The sequence below is a fragment of the Trachemys scripta genome, chromosome 8, assembly GCF_013100865.1.
Source record: "Trachemys scripta elegans isolate TJP31775 chromosome 8, CAS_Tse_1.0, whole genome shotgun sequence".
Taxonomy (NCBI): Eukaryota; Metazoa; Chordata; order Testudines; family Emydidae; genus Trachemys; species Trachemys scripta.
In genome coordinates this window covers 79934976-79960338 of record NC_048305.1, presented here as the reverse complement: position 1 = coordinate 79960338, position 25363 = coordinate 79934976, and the positions used below count along the sequence as shown (strand labels likewise).

The 25363-nt window shown below is 43.9% G+C and overlaps 1 protein-coding gene across 5 annotated transcripts in view; it reads right to left on the bottom strand.

Annotated features, from left to right (window-relative positions):
- DDAH1 (dimethylarginine dimethylaminohydrolase 1) overlaps window positions 1-25363 on the bottom strand; it is a 143931-nt gene that overhangs the window by 10763 nt on the left and 107805 nt on the right. For all 5 annotated transcript variants that reach the window (XM_034778845.1, XM_034778842.1, XM_034778844.1 and 2 more), the window contains 3 exons: window positions 14335-14434; window positions 13020-13093; window positions 12250-12369 (listed from right to left, as the gene is read on the bottom strand). In XM_034778845.1, the coding sequence (XP_034634736.1) occupies window positions 12250-12369; window positions 13020-13093; window positions 14335-14425 (285 nt within the window). In that variant the 5' untranslated portion in view covers window positions 14426-14434. The remainder of the gene's footprint in view (window positions 1-12249; window positions 12370-13019; window positions 13094-14334; window positions 14435-25363) is intronic.

Sequence of the window (25363 nt, the reverse complement as noted above, 5' to 3'; positions counted from 1 at the left end):
GCCTCTGTCTTTACTCTTATAGGCTGACAGACTCCCTGTTGGTCACAAGTACATATTTAAAGGGGTCCCATACTTACCTTGTCTAGGACTTTAAAAAATAAAAAGTCTTGCAGTTCCCAATCATTCTACAGGTTAATTAGTATATCCAAGTGTATGTCCTCATGAAGACTAGATTCTACAGCAACTGGTACCTTATAATCCATAAAATCTACAGACAAATACAACTAAGTAAATTCAGTCACATACACTAAATTTAATACAACAGATATTTAAAAGACATGTCTCAATTTTAAAGAGGTTCTAAATATTGTACTGTCTTAACTACTGGTGATTTTTTTTTTAAGTAGTGTTCATTCTAGTACACCATGAGAGCCGAACCCTATGAGATGCTGTGTGCTCACACTTCCCAAAGCAGTGGGACACTAAAAGGAGTTGAAGATGCACAGTACCTTGTAAGATCAGGCTCAGAATCAATAACTATAAGCTAAAGAAAAGTCTTCAAGAAAAATCAGGCTGAATTCACACAATTTTATCAGCAAGGTTTAGAACAGCAGATGTCTCATGGAACTATTTTTTTCAAAGTTATATTTAGAAGCAGTTTGTCTGTTGTTCTCTCTGTTTCACGAAGCTCATTCTTCATTGCTACATTTATACAAAAGTCAGCATTCATCTGCACTTGCTGCTTATTCCCTACCTGAAGTCATCCTCTTTGGGCTGTTAATATTTGTAATCATTTCCACAGCAACCCACTGCAATATCGTAAATAGAGAATTATGACTTCATGTGGGGAATAAGAAGAGGCATAAGTGATTAATACTAAAGGAATAAGAGGCCCTGGGTTTTTTTTAGGCAAAAGTTTTTATTACTAAAAAATGAGAGACTAGAAAGACAGTATTAGAAGATTTTTATCTAAATAAATTGTTCTTAATATTTTCCAGGAGATATCTGCTAGTCTAGCAGAATACAGAAGTATTAAGTTGCCACTTGGGGGCCCTGTTCTGCAGGCACTTTCCTAGCTATGAGTTATGTATTTCTTAGTATTTACACAATTGAGTGTAACTCTGCTATGGTGGTTGATAACCGTATTCTGCTTTTTAATAATGGCACATTGCAGAAGCCCCTGCAGCTACACAGGAGTTGTGCACCTAATTCAAACAAAAGACACTAAACCATAAGAACCAGGGCAATTTTGTCAATGTTATAACAATTTACTCCGAAGTCTCTGAAAGCACTACTCTGAAATCTTGGCTTTGAATAAAGACCAAGAACCCAGTTGCTTGGTACAGACTTTTCTCTCTACTTCCTTCTTTACGTGAGGCTTTAACAAGTCTCTCCTGACCTGTACCAGAACTGTGCACTGAGCTGCTTTTGTAATAGCACTCTTCAGCAGGAGTTAAGATGATGAATGATCAATCCCACTCCCATGTACCGGTGAACTTATAGAATGGGAGAGTCAAGAATTAGACAAGCCAAAGATGTTATGAGCATCTTGTATTTAGGAAGGAAAGGATACTTCCAGAGTTCTTACTATTCCACTGCTACATATTCTAGGTTATATTCCTGGCTACCAAGAATTAGTTCTGAAGCACAGAGGTCAGTTGTTCCACATTCATTCTGAGTCCCTTTAGGGAAGAAACAGTTACAAGCTCAACTGCATTAAATCGTTGGCAGTCTCATCTTTGCAACCGTTTTGCAACCCCAGCAAGACCTCATCATGGAAGCAATATGACAGCTCTTTACACTGGTAGTTGATTTCATAAGAGAATGGATGGAGTGGGAAAACTTAATACAGTGAGCAGAACCCCAGACTGCCAGCACAAGGCATTAGACACCGCTCCAGGAGGAGAAGTGGGTCAAGTGGCTTGACATCAGCGTTTACTTTACCAGTCTTATGATAACAAACCTTGTCCATGCGGAGTGTCTATTTTGGATCAAGACTCAGTTCAGCGAGTGGTGGCATGACGCAGTATCAGGATCTTGACGTAAATGACTTGAGAATGATACCTTTTACTAACTCTATGTGACTTTGGCCTGATGCTACAGAGTCTACACAGAGGGCAGCCTAAATCCCTGTGGACAAGAACATCGCTATTAGCTTGTGGAGGTTGCCAAAAAATACAGTAGGACCATTTGCTGGCATATGTTTGACATTGCCAAGGCTGTGGTTGGGAGCACTGTGTGTAGCAATGAAGTTGTAAGGAACTGCCAACAGGTGTCCAAAGAGAGAGATGAAAGGGCTTGAACACAAGTGAGTTTCCCTCTGCCACTGGAACTCCACCAATAAAACTCACTTAGTCAGTCTCTGCCCATCACAGAAAGCACAGAAGTTTGTCATGTGGGAAGTTCTGCTATTTCACTGTGATGCAGTCCTGCAGAGTTACAGATCCTCTAAGCCAGTGGTTCTCAAACTGGGGGTCTGCAGACCATGTCTAAGGGGTCCATGAAAGACTTTCCGACTACTTGAAACCTGACTGAACAGAATTCAACTATATATACAGACAATAGATTTCCAAAAGGGTCCGCATCTCCATTGGAAATTTTTTAGGGGTCTGCAAATGAAAAAAAGGTTGAAAAGGGAGGGGGACCGAAGGAGCACATAAAAGGAATTAACTAGGCCTCTGTTTCTGCACTGATCCTGCCTAGCAATTGTTCCAATGGCTAATGAGATCTTACACCATGATAATACTCCTCACACCTCAATGCCAAGGCACACACTAACAAAGGGCCTGAATCAGCACCACTGAAGGCAAGTTCTCATTGACCTCAGTAGCAAAGGATCAGGCCCAAAAGATATGGGGGGGGAGGGGTGGATGGCAGGCAGGGGCAATATATAGAGTGAAATCCTGGGCCTCCTGAAGGGGAAAAAGACCTTGCTTTTCCTTTCTTGATCCCCTTGACAGCTACAAGACATATTCAATATACATACTATAAAACAGGATTGAAAGAAATGCATGCTGAAAATAGCGCAGGGCAGAGCGAGGAGGCGGCTAATACTTCAGCTGTAGTAGACTTCAGGCAATGACAGATTTTGCAGTTAATTTCTACCACTCCTTTTTCATCCAATTTCTTATAATCTCACTTTCCACTTGTAGCCCAAGTAACCATGGTCTATATTTTACAGAGCCTGAAGAAGATCTCATGGTCAAAATGTCACTTCTGATGTATTGTCTGCTTCTAGCATGTGTTTTATTAACCTAAGGCAGGGGCAGGCAAACTTTTTGGCCCGAGGGCCACATCGGGGTTGCAAAACTGTAAGGAGGGTTGGGTCGGGAAGGTTGTGCCACCCCAAACAGCCTAGCCCCCACCCCCATCTGACCCCCTCCCACTTCCCACCCCCTGACTGCCCCCCTTAGAACCCCCGATCCATCCAACCCTCCAACCCCCGCTCCTTGTCCCCTGACCACCCCCTCCCAAGACCCCCTGACCCTAACCACCCCCCAGGACCTCACCCCCTATCCAACCCCCCTGCTCCCTGTCCCCTGACTGCCCCGACCCCTATCCCCCCTGCCCCAACAGGCCCCCTGGGACTCCCACGCCTATCCAACACTCCCGTCCCCTGACCGCCCCCCCAGAACCTCCACCCCCAATCCAATTGCTCCCTGTCCCCTGACTGCCCCCCAGGACCTCCTGTCCCTGGCCCCTTACCATGCCGCTCAGAGCGGCACGTCTGGCAGCCGCGCCACCCGGCCAGAGCCAGGAGCATCCCTGCCGCCCAGAGTGCTGCCCACGAGGCAGTGTAGCTGCGGTGGAGGGGGAACAGCCGGGGAGGGGCTGGGGTAGCCTCCCCAGCCTGGAGCTCAGGGGCTGTGCAGGACGGTCCCGTGGGCCAGATGTGGCCCGTAGTTTGCCCACCTCTGTCCTAAAGCCTGTACAGCCATTTCATAATTCACATGCAGGACTACACACAGGCAGGACTATGGTTATGATAAATTATAGTATGCTACACTGAAGTGGTTTAATTAATTTTTAAGAGTTGCCAAAATACATGTTTTACAATACAAAACCCAGAAAAAGATACTGTCCCTCCAACAAGATCGTTGCTAGAGGTATAAAGTATCCAGTATGAAATGGCAGCATAGCACAGCTCAACAGGTCACTTTCCAACTAACAAAAAATAAGCCACTTTATTTGCTAACCTTTGCATCCTTAACTCAAATACAACCAGATGCACTGTCAGAGATGCTCAAAGACAGCTCAATCATTTTGCCTGCAGGATTGGATTTCGAGAGTGAAAAAGAGTGCTTTAAAAGTAAACCATTAAGATAAAAAAAATGGCATTCAGGGCTGTCATAGCTAGGCACTTAAGTAGGAGCCCAGGGGACTACCTTGCCCTTCACCAATATGGATACAAGAGGAGTAGCTGATGACTGTGCTATGCAGTGCCATGTATCAGATGGAATCATCTAGCCCTTAAAAAGCAAGAAGTAGCTTTTAGCTCTGGGTGTCAGTTACCTGTGAAGACCACAGTGGCAACTTTATTGCGAGACTGAAGTAAGGATATTCTAGGTGTAGGAGCAGGATTTTATATTTGTACTACAAGAATTAAATGTATGATTTGATCATCCTGCCAGCCACCCTTTTTGAACAGCAGAAAGGAATGACCCTCTGGAACAATGGCAGAAACGCATCTGACAGACTGCCAGTGTCTCTACTGATGTTAAGGCAGGGACAGACCAGGACAATCCTTATGACTGATTATGGTCACCCTTTTGTTTTAGGATAAGTTATAATGTCTACTATGGTTTCCTATATGTAATATTTAACTAGAGTGCCTAATTTATAAATGTGAAGTATGAGAGGGGTAGCAGTGGTAGTCTGGATCTGTAAAAAGCAACAGAGGGTCCTGTGGCACCTTTAAGACTAACGGATGTACTGGAGCATAAGCTTTCGTGGGTGAATGAGACAGACGCATGCGTCTAATGAAGTGGGCATTCACCCACGAAAGCTTATGCTCCAATACATCTGTTAGTCTTAAAGGTGCCACAGGACCCTCTGGTGCTAGTTAAATATACATTTCTTTGTTTTAAGGTTTAGTCAGTAAGAGACAGGATCTTGTATTGTGTCTATGTTAAGGAGATTAGAGGAATGTTGAAGGCCCGGGACACAATGTGAACTGTTTTGATTACAAGATTTAGTAATTAAGGAGTAGCCGGTCACAAACTGACACAGCAAAATCCATAGACTTGAACAGAGAAAAAAAGACTATAAGAACAGGGTGCTTTGCCATGGGACTTTGGGTTCATCTTGCCACAACTCCAGGAGCATTGGATCATGACCGACAGAGCCTGGGGGGCTGGGTGGGTGTGTCTGAAAAGCATATGCTAACTGCTGTATTCTCAATAAATGCCTTTTTCTCTGAAAAAGATCCCGTGTGCTTCTTATAAGCATAACATAGGTAGAGCTGGTAATAATGCCTATAGCTAAACTGGCCTAACACTTGGTTAAAAGACCCCCCTTTTCACATAGGTGCTGGAACTAGGGATGCTGGGGGTGTGGAAAAAAACCCTGGCTTAGTGGTTTCCATCGTATACAGGATTTACCGTTTGGGTCAATGGCTCTCAGCAACCCCACTATATAAATTGTTCTAGCCCCCCTGCCTTTTCAGTTGTTTGTAACTTTGCCAAACGTTAACCATTCAGACAGAACGTGTCATGCTTGTTTTTTGACTCCAAGTGAATATTTTTTTTAAAAAAATGTTTCAATGAAAACATTTCGGCCATTTCTGAGAAATGGGTTACACTTTTGTCAAAACATTTCTCTGAAGATCTTTAGTACCCCCATATTTTGGAGGAACAATTTGAAAGTTGGCAAAGAGCTGGTGCTAGAGTCAAAGAGGTGCCTTTTACTGATGAAAATCCAACAAGATTTGGCAAAATTAAAAGCCTTTTAAAATTTCTATTTGCCTATGTTCAGAACTTTTTAGAAACTTAAGTCTAAAGTCTCATCTATACTGAACATAGCCTCAGCCCCCCACAGAGCTTGAGCTCAGGGTGGGTCACAGCAGGAATATTGCTACTTTAGTGAAACCCACATACCTCCTGGGTGTGCTGTTTTGCCCAGGCTAGTGGCAATGAGACCACTTAAGAGAGATTAGGAGTCTGCTTTACAGCCTTAGCTAACTGCCAGTTTGCTTTTAGCTCATGCCGTGGAAGCTCAGGCACTAAGCTCCAGAGGTTCCGGCTTCGATCCAGTCTGCTGACGACTGGGGTCTATCAGCGTTACACTAGCATAGTGAATGGGGTGGTGGGTTAGAAGCCATGAGTTCTAGTCTTGCGTCTTCTCCCTACTGACGATTAATAATTATTTGCAGAGTGTAGTGGGGCAGCTGCCCCAGTCCGGCAGAACAGGGGTTAAAAGCAGTCCTGGTGAGGGCTGCAGCTGTGATAAGGAGTGAGAGCAGCTGAGGGAGTAGTTGACCACAGGTGTGGCCAAGCTCAATCAAGGCCCATCTGGCCCTGATAAGAGGAGTCTCACTCTAGCCCTTGAGTGGGAAGGGCTAGCAGCCTGGGAGCAAGGTACCTAAAGTGGAGCAGTGCTGGGGAAGGGCAAAAGGAGCTGGGGAGCTCCAGCTTGGTAAACCCCCAGGCTGCAGGCCTTGTTAATGGCCCCAAAAGGTACTGGGGCTGCAGAGAGGCAGCCCGGGCATAGGCAAAGGCAGCAGATCCTACCCCCTTGCCAATAATGAGTGGCCATAATAGACTGCAGTCAGCCGCAGGGAAAGGGGGCTAGATGATGACTGGCATTAGTCACTGAGGCAAGGTGGGCTTAGAGGGTGGGGGTTCCCCTGGAAGGGGAGACCCAGAGCGTGGGGGCGCTGCTCCAAGGTATGGGGCACCGGCATCCAGGAGGGGCACGGGGCCTGAGGCAGGCGAGACCCCGGCCAGCAGAGGGCGCTCCGAGGCTGGAAAAGAACTAATTCCCAGGATGACCAACAGGAGGCGCTGCACCGGTGACTGCTACACAGGGACCTTATTGAGCAAGGCCTCAGACCCTTAGTTTTAAGAGGGAAGCAAATACACTTTCCCCACGTTTTACATGACACCAAAGGGATGGTTACCTCTGGCGTGGCTGGGAATGGAACCCAGGTCTCTAATCTGACTAGGTTTGGTGGAATTCCATTTTTAATTTCAATGGACAATATTGATGTTTATTTTTAAGACTTTCTACTTTTATTAATTTAAATTCTCAGTTGTGGGGAGTAAGATAATGATTTAATGATAGATATTGAGATTCAAAATGGTCAAGATTTAGAACTGTTAAAAGACAAATTGCCAATGTCATATTAAAACATACAAAGTAAATATTCTAAATCAGACTAATAAGCTCGAGCTGCATTTTTTCTTATTTTTCCTAACTGTAAATTTGGAAATATTTTTTCGTCAGTTTGTGTGGGTACAGTGAAAGATTTATTGACCTTTACTGATGAAAATCTAATCCTTCTAAGCCTAATTATCACAGACTCAAATTTCATCCACTTAGCTACACTGGCTTTCAGAATGAGCATGCCAAATCTATGAAGGTGGCTAGTTGCAGTCTTTACTACTCTAGTATGCTCTCCTTCAGGGACTGCACTCAAACCCAGGAATCCTGATTCCTAATATTCCAAAATGTTGACAAAATGTGTTTCATATCCCTCTCTAATCATTGGTCCATACAGGATAACTGTCTACTACTGCTACCTGTTGGTAGATGTCTGTATTGTGGATATGGAAGTTCTAGGGCCAGATCCAGCTGATGACTCATAAAGGGAGTCAACATGTTTCCATAGGATATTTCTGGTTTTTCAGTATATTAATTAAAAACCTAGGAATCCACATTAAAAACACCCCTACATTAAGGGAATGTTCAAGTTGGAAAGTCAGGCAACTCGCAAGCTAAGAAATTCCGGAAGTAAGATTTCTCTGGAATCTTAATTTGGCTTCCTTGTGCATAAGGATGATGATACGCTATCACCGACTACTTGTTCTACAGGAACACTGTCTTGTCCAGTGGACAAGCTAGACAGTGAAGGAAACAGAGGGTTGTAAGAACCCAGGAGGCTTGTATTCTGCTTCTGGGTATGCCACAGACCACCTATACTGTTATGATGCACAATGGGACAGAACCCTTCCATGCCTGATTTTGTAAACTTAACTTTCTTTTTAAAGTTTTTTGAATGTAACAATATAGCATCCTGGAAAGGCTAGACTGAACTCAGGTGTTCCTGTTTCAAAATTACTAAATTTATTATTTATGAACAATACATGACTTGAATAAATAATACCCAATTTGTTAGTTGCAAGCACCAGGACCAATTCATTCAGTACTTTAGGCCAAAATTTCTACAGAGAGACTCTTGGTGCAGAGCTTGGTGATAAACTTCCAGACATTCTGCTAAAATAAAATAAAAAAAAAAAAAAAAAAAAAACTTTAGGGCTTTTACAAAGAGTTTGATGGATATTTACTTAGATATGGGGAGGTCTTTATATTATTCTATTATGTATTTTCTTATTTATGGGATAGGTGCTCAGCGTATACTTGTTTTTGTTTTAAAATAAATTTGGTGAAATAAATCCACATTTAAGCAGCTAACAAAGGGCCTAAAATGTGCTCACTGCTTCTGTGAGGTGCTGAGTACCCTCAGCTTCCAATGGCACTTTCATGGGAAATTACCTTCCAGGGCCTGATACAAAGCCCACTGAAGTAAGTAGAAAGTCTTCATTTATTCCAATTAACTTTGGGTCCACCTACAGCACCCTGCAGGACTAGCTTCAAAGGGGGCCTGGTTTTCAGATGTGCTGAGCACTTATGACTCCTATTGAAGTCAAGAGGAGCTACAGCTACCATTGAAGTAATGCTGGGAATTGGGCCCTCAAAACCTCAGAGGGATTCAGCAACTTTCAGGATAGTATCCTTAATTCAGGTGTCTCTAAGAGGACCTACTTGCCTAACTTCAAGATCTAGGTTTTAAAATTTTTGCCTTAGATCAAATGCTTTCAGTTCAACTTAAGTTTGTGGCAATGATTATTTAAGCTGCGCACACTTAACATTTTGTCCTTCGAAACACTGAATTTTCTTATCAGTAATACTTGTATGATCTTCTTTATGTCCCAATCCTTTAGGAGTACACTCTAACCTTGATTCCTGGTGTGTAGTTACATGTGCATGTGTCTAATTAATACTGATCCTCATACAAAGATGTATATACTTCTAAATCTCTAATACCAAAAAACACCATGCAAACCAACATGGTCAACTATTTAAAAAGGTATTTTTCAGGGTTTTTGTGCGTGTGTGTGTTTTTTTTTTTTTTAATGTTAGGGTACCTTGCTAGTACCCTCTAAAAGGCTTGAAAATGCATCATTGTTTCTTATTACGAATACTCTGCATTTTGCTGTATCTGAACTGCTGGTAATATTTACATGGCTGGTACTTTACAAACTCAATTTATTTATCATCTTATCTACAAATATATTTTAGCTTCAATAGCTAAATTGATGCACTGCAATATGATTAGCAGAGCTGTGCAAATGGCTTTAATCAAACTGAAGAGTACTCAAATTAGTCTTGGCTTGAGTTCAAATTGAAACTGTCAGAAAATAGTATTGTGCTTGAATTTTGTTAGTGTTTATAAATCGTCCAAAGTAGTATTTTATTGTGGCTGAGTATCTGCAAGATTTATCAGGTTGCTCCATGTGATGCCTTTGGAGTTTGAGCCTGATTATTTGGGACAGGGCATACAGATCAACTCACGTGGGGGAATTTACATAGCACTTCATGTCGGCTAGATTGTCAGGGATACAGAATCAGGAGTGTCAATGCACTGCAACCAAAGCCATTTTCATTTGGTTTCACAGAAAGTGAAAGGGGGTGTGGTGCTGTAGGTCGGTGTGGACTGTTATTATCTTATAGCTACGTGTAGTGACTATCATTTTTCAGTTAAACAGAACATCTCTTAATAGGCCTGTGTCCAGTAGTTTCAGTCTGAGGGTCAAATAAATTATTTCACATTGATACCAGTTTTGCAAGTTTTTTCTGCTCCATGTGACATTTTATGCAAATGAAGAATTTGCTTATAAGCATGATCTTAGGCTTGCAGTGTCAGACCCTGCTCTGAGTGATAGCAGGGGGTAGGTCACAGAGATTCACAGATTTGGCAGCTCAGGCTAAGGTAGGTAGGTAGGTGTTTGTGTGGAATGGGGGAGTCTGAGTGGTTGTTGGGTGAGCAGATGTTGGTATTGCTGGGGTTAAGGGGCACCTGGAACTTCTGAGTCTCTCTCAAGCCCTGATCCTGCAAAGACTTAGAATATGGTACAACTCTGAAATACACATGGTTCCTACCCCAAAGAGCTTACAGTCCATGGCTCTGAACCAGCAGAGACTTATGCACCTGTTTAACTTTATGCATCTGAGTCCCATCGAAGCTAAGCAAGTGCACAAGTCTTTGAAGGATCAGAGCCCTACACTGTAAGCTTTGGGGTAGGAGCCACGTTTCTTTCAGAGTTGCTCCATGTTCTGGCCGGCACAATAGGACCCTGATCCTGATCAGAAGCCTCTGGCACAGTCACTATATAAATATTCTTTAATTTCCAAAATAAGTTTTATGGTTATAATAATAATAATAATAATAATATAAACAAAAACCTTATATCTAAAACAATAACAAGCCACATTTTAAATCAGCGAAAGATTAAGATTTCTTTCCCAATACAATTAAACAAAGGGAGTCTCCTTCACCTTCCTGTTCCTCCCCAAAAGGCGAGAGACAGCTGGGTTACAGCACTTTGTAATTGCACGGGTTAGTAATAATCACCACATTACTCTCAGCCTGGAAGTAGATTTTTTTAGTACTGACAAGCAAAGCCTGGATTCATTATTTGCAAGAGACCCAGTACAATAATAGGCTGTACATTTGGGAACACATTGGCTACTTACTGTTACTAAACAAATGAACCTTGTGCTGACCTTGAAGAGTCATTCCTGATAAGGAATAAGAATGAGAAACGCTGTCAGATGCCCATTTAGCTACAATTCTTTTGGACGTGGCTTGACTGTACATATAAATGTCACATTAAAAAGGGGGGGGGGGGGGGGGAGAAAGAGAGCTGTTAGTGCTTTAGTCTACTCTAGACAGAAGACAAATGACCTTTTAGCGATCAGCTTGTGATGGAGAGCCTCTCGAGGGTCACAGGATGATAATTGCATAAGGAGTTCATGTGGAGGACTGACACTTTTTGGAGGTGACACTAGCCACCTTACCCTTCTGCAACTGAAGTGCAGCGATGGGTTCATCCTAGAGCTTGGACTTCACTTCACTCTATGATAGCAAGGCAGAATCAGCAATAAATGTTCATGTTAAAAACTTCAAGGCAGAAGGCTTTTTCAGGTTGGTAAGCGTTACCAGTGTCCCCTTTGAGAAAAGGGGCCAGAAATCCAACACTGTCCCTTCTCTCAGGTACTTGGTTTGGCACATTTGCCTGTTTCCTGCTCCTACTGTACTCTGCCCATATCCTAAAGCTAGGTGTCAGCACAATATGGAATTATTGAAAGTAGAGCCTATATCTTCCCTTTCCCTTCAACCCATCTTCCTTATTTTCTTCATCTCACCTCCTGGAGAGGGCTGCATGCTCCCAGCTATTCAACTTTCTCTCCTCCATCTCAGAAACTTCACCATCCTCCTTGTTATTTCAGCTCACATCCTTAGGGTTATTTTCCATTCCTCCTTAACCTTCTCTCCTCACATCCAAGCTCTCAACCCTTTTACTTCTCCCTTTGACATTTCCAAAATCTACCTGGTCTTCTCTCCAGTCACTCCCATGTTCCCGCTTAACAAAAAAAAAAAAAAAAATCTTATCCCACTGCTCTGACCATGTTCACTCCTTCCTCAAATCCTTTCACTGAATGTTATGCATCAAGAGATAAGAATTCAAAGTTAATGAACCTAGACAACTCTTTCCCTGCTTAAGTCTCAACCTTCATTTCCACCTATTCCCCATCCCATGCAACAAACGAACCAAACACATCCCCTCACATCATCAGGTACAAGCTTGTAGTAACTCAGGAAGCTATTTTAGATAATTAAAACTAGATTAGCATAAAACTTTCCCTATACAATTAATGAATAATATTCCCTGCACTTGTGGGATTCTCTGAGGTGTATTTATTTCCCTCTTGTACTGACACTACATCTATTTTAAACTCAGGTGTTCTTGTCTTAAGATAAAAGTAAAATTAGTCACCTATCTCATGTCATTTTCCTATGCATTTTACCTTGAGGGCTTTTTGCGCAGCTTCAGTCGAACCAATGGCAATCAGGTTTGGTCCAGCCATGCTACAAAAACTCTTCAGATGCAAAGTGCCATAAACAGGGACTGTGGAGACAGCATAATCCTATGTAGAAATGAAGAAGGTGCACAGTAAATATTTTAAATCAGTACCAGTTCCATATTTGCACTGAGTAATTCAATGACACATTTTAGCTCCTCTGCAAGTTAACTCATCTGCATGTCCTGAGGTAAACTGGCTACAGTCAACTATGACTGTGACATGCCCCTTTGGGCTGTCTTGGCTTGCTTTGTGCATCAAGGAAAAATACAGAACTACTGCAGTTTTCACCACTTGTGCACCTGAAAATAAATGTTTAAAAATTACTTCTCTAAAAACCCACCAGGAACCCACGTGAGAACACGTTCATGCATATTGCTGAGCTTCTCTAGAAGAGGAATGGGAGGCCTAAGATAGTAGCAAGTAGTAGTGACCTGGCACTGCCCCACTTACTGTATTAGTCCCTCAGAACTGACTTGACTCCACATTTCCTTTGTCCCCTTTTGAAGATCTGTGACTTTGATGGGGGTCTGTTGGCTTCTCTGCCTTTTTGTAATTCAGGCCACTACCCAGGAATCTAAATAGAGAGGAGCCTGACTTTAGATACCCATTTCTGAACATTTTGGCTAATGTATTTGGTTCAGTGGGCTGTAGTTTAACCCCTTTGTCTGTGCCACAGAAAGCAGAAGGTCTTATTGCAGAACAAGTGTACAAACCTTAAATGTGTCAGCCAGAATTTCTGCACCACGTTGATTTGTCCGTCTTGACAGACCCACAAAAAATTCCCTGCCTGAAATGAAGAGATCGCAAAGAATAGTAAAGACAAAGTTAATGATTTTTTTAAATTTGAATGGCTGAAAAATACATGGACACGAACCATATCTAATAATCAGAACACATACATTTTAAAAATAGGCCAAATTTGAGATGGAGATGTTGTAATATAAAGTCCTTCACAATTATCAATATGAGACTTAACTGTGGCTAAAAAAGTCTAGTAACAAAACTAACTAGAAATGTAGCTTTTAAAAAAAATGCAACTTGCAATTGGAAGTTGATTCTAATTAAATTCTTCTTCTGGTGAAGGATAATCACTGTAAATTATACACAAACAGCTCCCTTTCCTTTAAAACTTTGCAATGGTCATAGGATAAATGGACAGAACAGCTGGGATGGATTACTAAGTCACCGATTGACCTTCTGTTTCTCTTCTGAGATTTCTCCCATTCTTGGATTTTAAACCTCAGTAATAAAGACACAGCTATCTTCAAGGTGCTAGGGAAATAGATACTGGGATCTGTAACATAGTAGAAATGCCTTATTTTTTTGGTTTGCTTAGTCTGAAACAATCTTGTTCCCTTTGTGAGTTAGGCAAGCAACCTGCCTATTGTGATGGTGATCAAAATAAACAGCCTCATTTATCTCAGGCAAGGGTCAAACGTATAGCCAGCCAATGTGAGAAAATGCATAATGGGTTTAACTATGTAAAAATCAGCATCGGTATCTTCCCTTTTGAATTTGTTCATGCAAAAAACTTGAGTGGCAACTCCACTTCTCTTCCACGTGACATCTGGCAAGCAGGTCTATTTTCCCCATAAACTACAAATGCACTATCCAGTGTTTACGCAAAGAACTAACCACAATTACGTCTGAATCAAGCTTTTATGATTCCCGCAAACGGGTCTGTGCAAACATGGCTGCCAGTAACAAAAAATATGAAAGGATGGCAATAACTTGACTGCTGAAAGCATTTTCTTTATTGCTAAATAATACTTTACAAGCTAGGTGAATTAAGGCTTAAATACACATGATTTGTATTGTGTCTACTGCTACTTCCATTATTCTGCATTACTCAGGAAGTTTTGCATTCAAAAGACATTTCTCAAACTAAAGTGCTGTGCTGCCATTTGGTAAGCAATGACCTAATAAAATCTTTACACTAGTATAAAGTATTTTATTAATAGAGACCAGATAGTGTTAAATTCTCTGTGCAGTCCAGAAAAAAAGAACAAATTCACTTTAATTGTGTACCTGTAAATAAGACATCTCCACCATCTAAGGTTGCATTTTCATCGGTCATCTCTACAATGTTGAGGTTAAGACTTTCTAGTGCTCTCTTCATTGCATCAACCTGTTTAAAAGGAAGTAGTTTAGAGTCTCATTTAGGTCCCACCATTAAAAACATTAATCAAATCACAATAGGCATTAGTTTAAATAAAAAAAGAGGGAGTCAGGTAACTGTTAGTAAGACAAAAAGCAAATGTCCTCCATCCCAACAGGTCCTGCCAATCTCCAATCCCAGAATCCCTTTAGGGGGCTCCAAAGGACGGAGGGCAGGGCAGGGCCGGCTTTAGGACCTGCGGGGCCCGATTCGAATACCTGGCGGCGGTCTGCGTCTTTGGCGACGGGGGGTCCTCTCCATGTCTTCTGCGGCACTGAAGGACCCCCCGCCGCCAAAATGCCGACGAGGACCCGGAGCGGACCCCCCGCTGCCGAAGTGCTGCCGAAGACCCGGAGTGGACTGCCACCTGGTGAGTAAGGCGCAGGGCCCTCTTTGGTGTGGAGCCCGATTCCGGGGAATCGGCCTAAAGCCGGCCTTGATGGAGGGGATGTGTGTGGAAGTGAGTAGTGAGAGTCACTATCTTTCATGCAGACACCATGAAGGATTAGAACATGTCCACTATGCATGTCAGCCCCAGTCCCTCTCCTGTGCTAATCCCTCAATGCTACAAAAAACTGTTTCTTGTGGCCTTGAGTGAAAGAGCGATGGCAGAGAGATGGCATTGTCTACTTCCGCACCTCCTAGTCACAAGGTTTTCTTGTCTATCATCCATGGAGGTGAAGATTCTGACTTGGCCGCTATCCACGAAGGGGAAACATACAAATCAATCAATTTAGTTTTTTTAAGTATCTGCATCTTTACTGATTATTGAGGTCTATTGCCTTGTGTTAATGAGCTCTTTGTATTTCTGTACATTGTGGGCTCAGTTCTTCCCTGGGTCTGAGCACTGCTTAATGACGGGGGAAGCATGGAGTGGAGGTGTCAGAAATCTAGTTATGGTTTCCCCAAGCCTGCTCCAGACCAGCTTCAAGCTCAGAGCAGCCAAGAGACCGCTCTAACTTACAACACTGGTGCAAAGCACTTTTATGCCAGCGGAGGGCCAGTATAGTAGAGATCTGCTGCTCCATCATGCCCTTGACAAGTTCCTTCTTCCCCAAATATTCTCCCTGTGTTGGAGTAGGAGGCAAGAGTGGCTGGTATTGAAGCCATCTCCACTGATTGTATTACAGCCAGCTATCCTACATATAGGCTATCACCAACTATACTACAGCCAGGATATCCATTGCCCAGCTACAGCCATCCGTCCCCTTTGTGCCGCCTGTGCCAAAAGAAGCTTATAAGTGAAACATCCATAAAAGGTGTAGATAGGGTTGATAGCTGCAGTTCCTGTCGTAGGTTAATAGAAATAAGGAGTTATTCCACAAAGTGCACAAAGCTCTGATCCTTTTCAACAGTTCCTTATATTACACTGTATAGCCAGTTCATTATATTACACTAGAGCAAGTTACCAGCCATTAGGAAATGTGGAAGATACACTGAGAATGTCATGAAGTTCTGTTTCATTTAGGTCCTGGATCTGCATAATATGGCAACTTAAACATTTTTAAAAGAAATGAGAGCGTTCCAACATGGCTGACACACACATAACATGAACAGAAGAGAACAGGAATGTGTAATATTTAAATTAAACAGAGTGATTATGAGAAGGCAGTAAGTAGTCATGCTGAACAACAACATTTCAAGTATGCTCGGCAAACTATAACAAACCCAGCAGACTCAGTTTGCTGAGTTACAATTGAATAAAAATAAAGAAATGCTCTGTTTTTGCAGTGTTGTTGAAACTGTATTGGTCCCAGAATATTAGAGAGGCAAGATGGGTGATAAAAGAGAGAAAATATATTACCTCACCCACCTTGTCTCTCCATTTTTGCAAGTCGGATAGTCTCACAATTTCAAGAACTTCACAGAAAACAAATACTAGAATACAGTAAATACAATCTCATATTTTTTCAAAAGCTCCTGTGAAACAAGCTGTTGGACCTACATCTAAGAAGACGACCTCTAATTCCCATGTAGTTCAAATGTACTGGCTAGTCAAACCGTGAATCTAGTTACATTCCTCCAGTATCATGTGACATTAGGTAACACACTGGCACCTTTTCTTGGGTCCTGCCAAACTGCAATCAGCACAGGACCCAAGGCAGAGGGGTGATCCCTCATGTAAGTTACAGCAGCCTCAGTGCTGCTGTAACCTGTGTTCAAGCTACCCTTGCCCCAAAGGGGCTGTTCTGGCAGCTAGGAATAGCCAGAGGGCAGAGGTGCTTCAGCCACACCCACTCTTCCCTGACCATTATCCTTACATCAGGGCTGTGACGTAAGAGTGGCACAGAGCTGCTCTACAGCAAACAGGGATTCTCCCTATATTTGGGGGTGGAGGAAGCCAGTTATGATGGATTTGTGGCCACACTGTGCCACCAGACCTGTATTGTAACAGAGAATTGGGCCTACTGGCCTTTTAGAGAGAAAGGACTGAGAACTTCTGCACATGGAACTCTAGTTAGAGTTTACTGGGAGTTCCATGCACTTAGGGCTGGAAGACTGAGATCCAGAAGCTGGAATTTGTCTTGTGCACACATTAAGACATCTATTCTGATCGATCTTCAGATTAACCTCAGAGATACTTCAGGCTGAAACGCTGCACTTAAAAAGGTCTCCAGCCAGGATCAGCGGGTTTTTTGGTTTAGCTGGTTTAAGATTTAGTGTGAGATGTTGTAGTGGGGTGGTCACCCCGCTCTGGCCCTGAAGGGGTTAAAACAGCCCTGCAGAGGGCCACAGATGGGAAAAGGTAGGCTGATGGGGAAAGCAGCCACAGCTGTGGCCAGCTTAATCAGGGCCCAGCTGGCCCTTATAAGAGGGCAGGAGGCCAGAAGCCTCTAGCTTTTGAGAGAGAAGGACCTGGCTGCCTGGGAGCTGAGAAGGGAACCTGAGATGGAGCAGTGCTGGGGAAGGGCAGAGGGAGCTGGGGAGCTCCAGCCAAAAAAAAAACCCCAGGCAGGCCCTGCTAAAAGGGCCAAATAGGTACTAGGGCTGCAGAGGGGCAGCCCAAAGATAGGCAAAGGCAGCAGGTCATAACCCCCCTTGCCGATGACGAGTGGTTTACAGACTGCAGTCTGCCCCAGGGAGCGGGGGCTAGATGGTGACTGGCAGTAGCCACTGAGGCAAGGTGGGGATAGAGGGTGGGGATTCCCCTAGCTAGGGAGACCCAGATTGTGGGTTGCTGCTGGAGGCAGCTCCCCAAAATAAAGGGGCACCATGGTCCGGGAGGGACATGGGGTCAGTGGCAGGAGAGACACCGGCCTTCAGAGGGGGCTCCGGGCTGGAAGAGCTAATTCCCAAGACAACCAGCAGGAGACACTGCACTGGTTATACATCACCCAGCAACAGAAGTGTACCTGCTTCAAACACAGTGCTTAATATTCCTCGGTCTTCTAGGACTTTTAAATATAAAGAGAGAGTTGGATCCTTGTGGTATTTTTAAAATAAAATGTAAAACAGGTGGGTTAACGTTCAAAATTTGGCTATTGTGCAAGGACTGTAATTTGTTTAATAACTTCCATGCACACTGCTACAATGGCCATATACTACAGATTGATACTGAATTTCTTCCTTTGCCTCTACAGCATGGAAGTCTTTTCCGTGTAGGCACTATGTGCAGAAGGGGAACAGGGCACAAATGAAGGAGAAGCTTGCTATAGGTGAAACAGCAGGTGTGGCATTATTTAAGATACCCAATATAACACCATAGGGACTTGGAACATAAGCTAGAGTGAAACAGACCAAGTAACTCGTGACTCGGTGCAATGCTATCCTGGCACAAGAATAGACGCACACAAGAACTCAAGTCACAGGCAGGGAGAGGGATTAAATATACACATAGCATGGGATTACAGAAGGCAGGACACCAAACTTCCCATCCTCCCACCCCCACAGCCTGTTCTGTGGTTACACATTTATTGTTAGTCTGCTGTGTCAATTAACTTCCAAAACTGTAATTAACAAACAAAAAAAACCACACCACCTATCAAGTTTCTACATAGAGACACTGGCCTTGCTGAACTGGGGCGGGGCACAGACACTCGCAAAGCAGTGTTCATTCTGGAAATTGAACAAAGTGGGTTCCATAAGAGCATCAAGGTCCGTCTGGGTCACCAAATTCTGCTACATCCTGGAACAGGTGTCCTCCTCCCTCCCCCCCCCCAAAGTATCCAGCCCCCTTTCACCCTCTCATTTCTTTGATACCTCTCCTTTCCTTCATTCTCCACTCCCAAGTTCCTACACCCCAAGGTTTTTCTGTCCTTGTTCTCCTCCTCTGCTACCACTTCTTGCTGGTTTCCTTTCTTCTGGCTCATTATTCCCCCTCCCCCCACCACCACCACCACACCACTCCCTATATCTTTGACCATATTCCTCCACACATTCTCTTCCATTCCTACACAAATGCAGCAGGTCTTCAAGCTTCTCTCTTGGGCTGTTTCAGGGCTAGTTCTGTTTTCAGTGCTTTTTGCCATGACAAGCAGCCATGCATTTTGGCTGCCTCTGTTCTATAGTAACAAGCAAAATTGAGAGGCAAGCCAGTTCTGTTAATGGGAACTTCACAAAAGAAGGGGTCTCTGTTCTGTTTCCCCCCCCCGCCATACAATATTGAATCTTGGGTTTGGGTTTTTTTTTTTTTTTTTTTTTTAAACTTTCACATACAAATAGGGCCACCTCTGTCTTTCATAGGGCTCAGTGCAAAAGTAGGAGGCGGCACGTATCTGCTTTCACCCATAACCATGTCCACATACCTTGGGCCCTGCAGAGCAGCCTTCTGTATTTCATCCCTGAAAAATTATGGTTAACTGCTCCTCCCTGCCTAATCAATCAATCAAATCTGGGGTTCTGGAGACCACTCCTATTAATCCAGAGCGGCAGGAGGTGGAGTCAAAGGGAAACTTCCCAAGAACAGAGCAATAGCGGGCACTTAAGGAACACTATACCTGCTGAAGCCTGCTGGCACCAGAATCAGACAGGACTGCAGGCAAGAAATTACATAGACTCATAGACTTTAAGGTCAGAAGGGACCATGACCATTATGATCATCTAGTCTGACCTCCCGCATGATGCGGGCCACAAAGCCGTCCCAACCCCTTTCCCTTGACTCCGCTGTTGAAGTCCCCAAGTCCTGTGGTTTAGAGACTTCAAGTAGCAGAGAATCCTCCAGCTAGTGACCCCCGCCCCATGCTGCGGAGGAAGGCGAAAAACCTCCAGGGCCTCTGCCAATCTACCCTGGAGGAAAATTCCTTCCCGACCCCAAATATGGCGATCAGTAGAACCCTGAGCATGTAGGCAAGATTCTCCAGCCAGACCCTCATTGGCCATTGATACTATTTACCAGCGATGGCACGCTGTTTATTTGACTAAAATCACGTTATCCCATTAAACCATTCCCTCCATAAACTTATCTAGCTTAATCTTAAAGCCAAACAGGTCCTTCGCCCCCACTGTTTCCCTCGGAAGGCTGTTCCAATATTTCACCCCTCTGGCGGTTAGAAACCTTCGTCTAATTTCAAGCCTAAACTTCCCCACGGCCAGTTTATATCCATTCGTTCTCGTGTCCACATTAGTACTGAGCTGAAATAATTCCTCTCCCTCCCTGGTATTTATTCCTCTGATATATTTAAAGAAAGCAATCATATCCCCCCTCAGCCTTCTTTTGGTTAGGCTAAACAACCTGAGCTCCTCGAGTCTCCTTTCATACGACAGGTTTTCCATTCCTCTGATCATCCTAGTGTACCTGTTCCAGTTTGAGTTCATCTTTTTTAAACATGGGAGACCAGAACTGCACACAGTACTCCAAATGAGGTCTCACCAGTGCCTTGTACAACGGAAGCAGCACCTCCTTATCCCTACTAGATATACCTCGTCTAATGCATCCCAAGACCGCATTGGCTTTTTTCACCGCCACGTCACATTGTCGACTCATAGTCATCCTGCGGCCTACCAGGACTCCGAGGTCTTTCTCCTCCTCCGTTACTTCCAACCGATGCGTCCCCAGCTTGTAACTAAAATTCTTGTTAGTCATCCCTAAATGCATCACCTTACACTTTTCACTATTAAATTTCATCCTATTTCTATTACTCCAATTTACAAAGTCATTCAAGTCTCCCTGCAGAATATCCCGATCCTCCTCCGAATTGGCAACACCTCCCAACTTTGTGTCATCCGCAAACTTTATCAGCCCACTCCTACAATTGGTTCCGAGGTCAGTAATAAATAGATTAAATAAAATGGGACCCAAAACCAAACCTTGAGGAACTCCACTGGTGACCTCTCTCCAACCTGACAGTTCACCTTTCAGTACGACCCGCTGCAGTCTCCCCATTAACCAGTTCCTTATCCACCTCTGGATTTTCATATCGATCCCCATCTTTTCCAATTTAACCAATAATTGCTCGTGTGGTACCGTATCAAACGCTTTACTGAAATCGAGGTATATTAGGTCCACCGCATTTCCCTTATCTAATAAGTCTGATACTTTCTCAGAAAAGGAGATCAGATTGGTTTGGCACGATCTGCCTTTGGTAAAACCATGTTGCAATTTGTCGCAATTGCCATTGACCTCAAAGTCCTTAACTACTTTCTCCTTCAAAATTTTCTCCAGGACCTTGCACACTACAGACGTTAAACTGAAAGGCTTGTAAGTTACCCGGGTCACTTTTTTTCCCTTTCTTGAAAATAGGAACTACATTAGCTATTCTCCAGTCCAACGGTACCACCCCCGAGTTTAAAGACTCATTAAAAATTATCGCTAAGGGGCCTGCTATTTCTCGCGCCAGTTCCTTCAATATTCTTGGATGAAGATCATCCGGTCCGCCCGACTTAGTCCCGTTAAGGTGTTCAAGTTTGGTTTCTACCTCAGATACGGTAATCCCCCCTCCTGTATCCCCCTCTGTCAGACTGCCAATATTCCTAAGCCCTTCATTGGCCTCATTGAAGACCGATGCAAAATATTCATTTAGATATTGCGCCATGCCTAGATTATCCTTAATCTCCACTCCAGCTATAGTCTTCAGAGGTCCCACTTCTTCTTTCTTTGTTTTCTTCCTATTTATATGGCTATAAAACCTCTTACTATTGGTTTTAATTCCCCTCGCAAGGTCCAACTCTACATGGCTTTTGGCCTTTCTCACTCCATCTCTACATGCTCTGACCTCAATAAGGTAAGTTTCCTTACTGATCCCTCCCCTCTTCCACTCTTTGTACGCTTTCTGTTTTTTCTTAATCGCCCTTTTGAGATGGTCACTCATCCAGCTCAGTCTAAATCTCTTGCTTACTAACCGTTTTCCCTTTCTCGGGATACAGGCCTTCGACAGCTCCTGCAGCTTTAACTTAAAATAATCCCAGGCATCATCTGCCTTTAGATCCATAAATAAATTAGCCCAATCCACTTCCCTTACCAGTCCTCTTAATTTATTAAAATTAGCCTTTTTAAAATTGTAAACACTAGTTTTTGATTTAATTCTGTTAATCCTTCCATTTAGTTTAAACCGAATTAGTTCATGATCACTCGAGCCAAGGTTGTCCCCTACAACCATTTCCTCAACGAGGTCCTCACTACTCACCAAAACCAAATCCAAAATGGCCTCCCCCCTCGTCGGTTCAGCTACTACTTGATGAAGGAATTGATCAACAAGCACATCTAGGAACATCTGAGCTCTATTATTGCTACTAGCATTTGTTCCCCAATCTATATCCAGGAAGTTAAAGTCTCCCATAATTACACATTTCCTATTAGTATTTACTTCCCTAAACACATTAAATAGTTCTTTGTCCATATCCAGGGTAGATCCCGGCGGTCTATAGCACACCCCAAGCACTATCCCAGGGGAGGCTCTAGTAGTTCTTTTACCCTGTGTGATTATTGCCCAGACAGATTCCGTCTTATCCATTCCATCAGTTATTATTTCTTTACAGCTTACCTCATTATTGACATACAATGCCACCCCCCCACCTTTACCTTTGTTCCGGTCGTTCCTAAACAGCCCATACCCTTCCATACCTGTACTCCAGTCATGACTACCGTTCCACCACGTTTCGGTTATTCCTACGATATCCGGTTTCATTTCTCGGACCAGGAGCTCCAATTCCTCCATTTTGTTTCCTAGGCTTCTCGCATTGGTGTATAAACATCTTAATATATGCCGTTTAGCCTGTCTCCCATTAGTTATGCAATTTGTTACGGACCCCTTACTGTTCATCCCCCCTCTCCTTCTTATGTCCAATCCCATCCCCCCCCCAGCTATTTCTGTTCTTATCTCATCACTCTCCTTTTCAATGTTGGAATCTGGCGTGGAGATTAATTGTACATCTCCCAACCGTCTCCCCCAACTTCCTAGTTTAAAGCTCTTTTGATGAGATGAGCCAGCCTCCCTCCCAGAAGTCTATTTCCTTCCCTACTCAGGTGAAGTCCATCCCGTGAGAACAGCTGTCTGTCCCCGAAAGCCTCCCAGTGGCAATACATCCCAAAGCCCTCCTTATAGCACCACTCCCTTAGCCAACTATTTATCCTCACAATCCTGTCAGCCCTTTGCTGCCCTTCTCTAGGAACAGGCAGAATCCCACTAAAGATGATCTGAGCCTCGATTTCCTTGAGCGTCTTCCCCAGCCTGGCATAATCTCCCTTGATTCTCTCTAACAAGAACCTAGCCGTGTCATTCGTTCCTACGTGAAGGATTATCAAGGGGTTCTTACCTGCTCCTTTTAGTATCCTTTTCAACCGCAGGTCCTCATCCCGTATCTTAGCACCCGGTAGACAGCACACCCTTCTGTTCTCTGGGTCTGCCCTGGTCACAGGCCTGTCTAACCTCCTCAGTAAGGAGTCCCCAATCACGTAAACCTGCCTTCGCCTGGCGACATTGCGATCTACTAATCTATCCTCTGTTCCCTCTAGTTGTAACTTGTGTCCGTTCCTATTTTCCCTTACATTCCCCCTTGTGCCATCCTGTATCCTCCCGGGGCCCAGATTTGGGGCTGTCTCCATCAACTCCTCCCCTCTCTCTACTGGGCTAGCCGCTCTTCTCTTCTTCCTCACCCTCCCACCTTCAGTTACCACCTGCTGCCCCCCCTCCTCGTTATCCAAACACCCAATCCTGTTCCTGAGTTCTATTTCCCCTTCACTAGCCCTCCTTTTCCTTGGCCTGCTTCTCACCGTCACATGCTTCCACTGCCCTCGTTCTCCCCCTAACATTCCCCCCTCACAGTCCTCAGCCCCTGCTTCCACCTGCACCCCTGAGCATTCCCCTTCAGCCCCTCCTTGCCTTTCCTCCATCAGCTGCTCGAACCCCCTTCTAAACTCCACCAGGGTATCTACCTGCATCTCCAACCCTCGAATCTTTTCTTCCAGTAACTGTATTAGGCGGCACTTCATACAAACATACCTCTGTTCAGACTCACCCACTAGCACCATATACATACCACAGCTTCCACATGCAATCATCTGCATTCTGTCCCCTGCTGCTTGGCTCATGGCTGCTGCAGTCTCTGCCCACAGCAACTGGGGACACAGAGCACACAACCCACCGTGCCCTCCTGACTCCCCTTCCACCTCCCCCTGCAAACTCCCACTCAAACTCCCCTGTTAGCAGCCCTGTTTGCTGCCTCCTGTGCCGCTGCTTACATAAATCAGATAATTAGCAATCTGTGTGATCGGCGGAAAGTGTTGAATGTGGTAGCAGAGGCAAAGGTTACCACAGATTGCATCGATCCAGAGCTGTCACTACACATCAACTCAAGCAAAGACACTACCATTACAAATAATAAATGTCACCATCTTTCTACATGTTAGAGAGTGATCTGAAGACAAATTCCAGACTTGTGGTGGTTGAGTGTTGGATACAGATTTCCACATTTTTGCAAAGAAGTGTCTTGTGTGGAATCCAGATCCATGCAAGTTAATGACAGGTTTTTGTTTGTTTGTTTTTTGCCTTTTGTTGTTAGGCCTATTCTGAAGGGCCCTATTGTAGAAGAAGAGGATTAGTAAGCAACATCCAGATACATATATTAGGCCTTTTCAAGTGATAAGATGACCTTCATGTTCTGGGTCCACTCCATCTCTGTCCAAGACTGTCACAAGGTGAACTAGCCATTTAAGGAGACTGGGTTTCAGCCTCACCTGTGCTATGTTTAACCCACCTCCTCAGAGAGAATATGTACAAGCGTATCACATTCTGGGGTGCAATCCAGACCAGTGAAGGGTTGTGTCACCACCTGCCCTGCAACCATGAGTGCTTCACAATGCTCTGCTGTTGTACCTCCCAACCTGGGCCACTCACAAACAGCATGCAGGTCACACCCTGAGTTTCTGTGTGTAGCTGCAGCCCTGGTCCTACTGCTCTGACCCCAGCAGCCTGTCAGCAACATACCAGCCACACTCTGGCTTCCACCAGCCTTGGTTACTACTTGCAGAGTGACCCCAACATGCTCCAAGCCCAGAATTTTCCCCAAACACATGTTCTGCACTGCCCAGCTCCTGTAAGGAGTCAATATTCAACAGTCTGCTACTGTAACTGGAGTTACCAACAGGTCAGTCTAAACACTGGATTTGTTTAGATTAAAAAATAAAACAAGTTTATTAACAAAAGATAAGATTTTAAGTGTATTGAAGTATCAGGTACTAAAGTCAGAAATGGTTACAAGAAAAAAAAAGATAAAACACCTTCTAGTAGCTTAAAACTTAACAAGCTAGAGTTGTTCAAGGTAAAATGTGTACCACATGTTTCCAGCAACATGGTTGACCAACTTCTCAGGTCAGGATCTCCCCCAAAAGTCAAAGGGCTGGTTCCTCTCTCTGTGTGTGCACGCGCGCGTGAGGTCTTGGGGGTACATTTTCCCCTCACTTTTATAACCCAATCACCCTTTAAAGTGGATTCTTTGGAAGGTTACTCCTCAAATCAAAGTTTA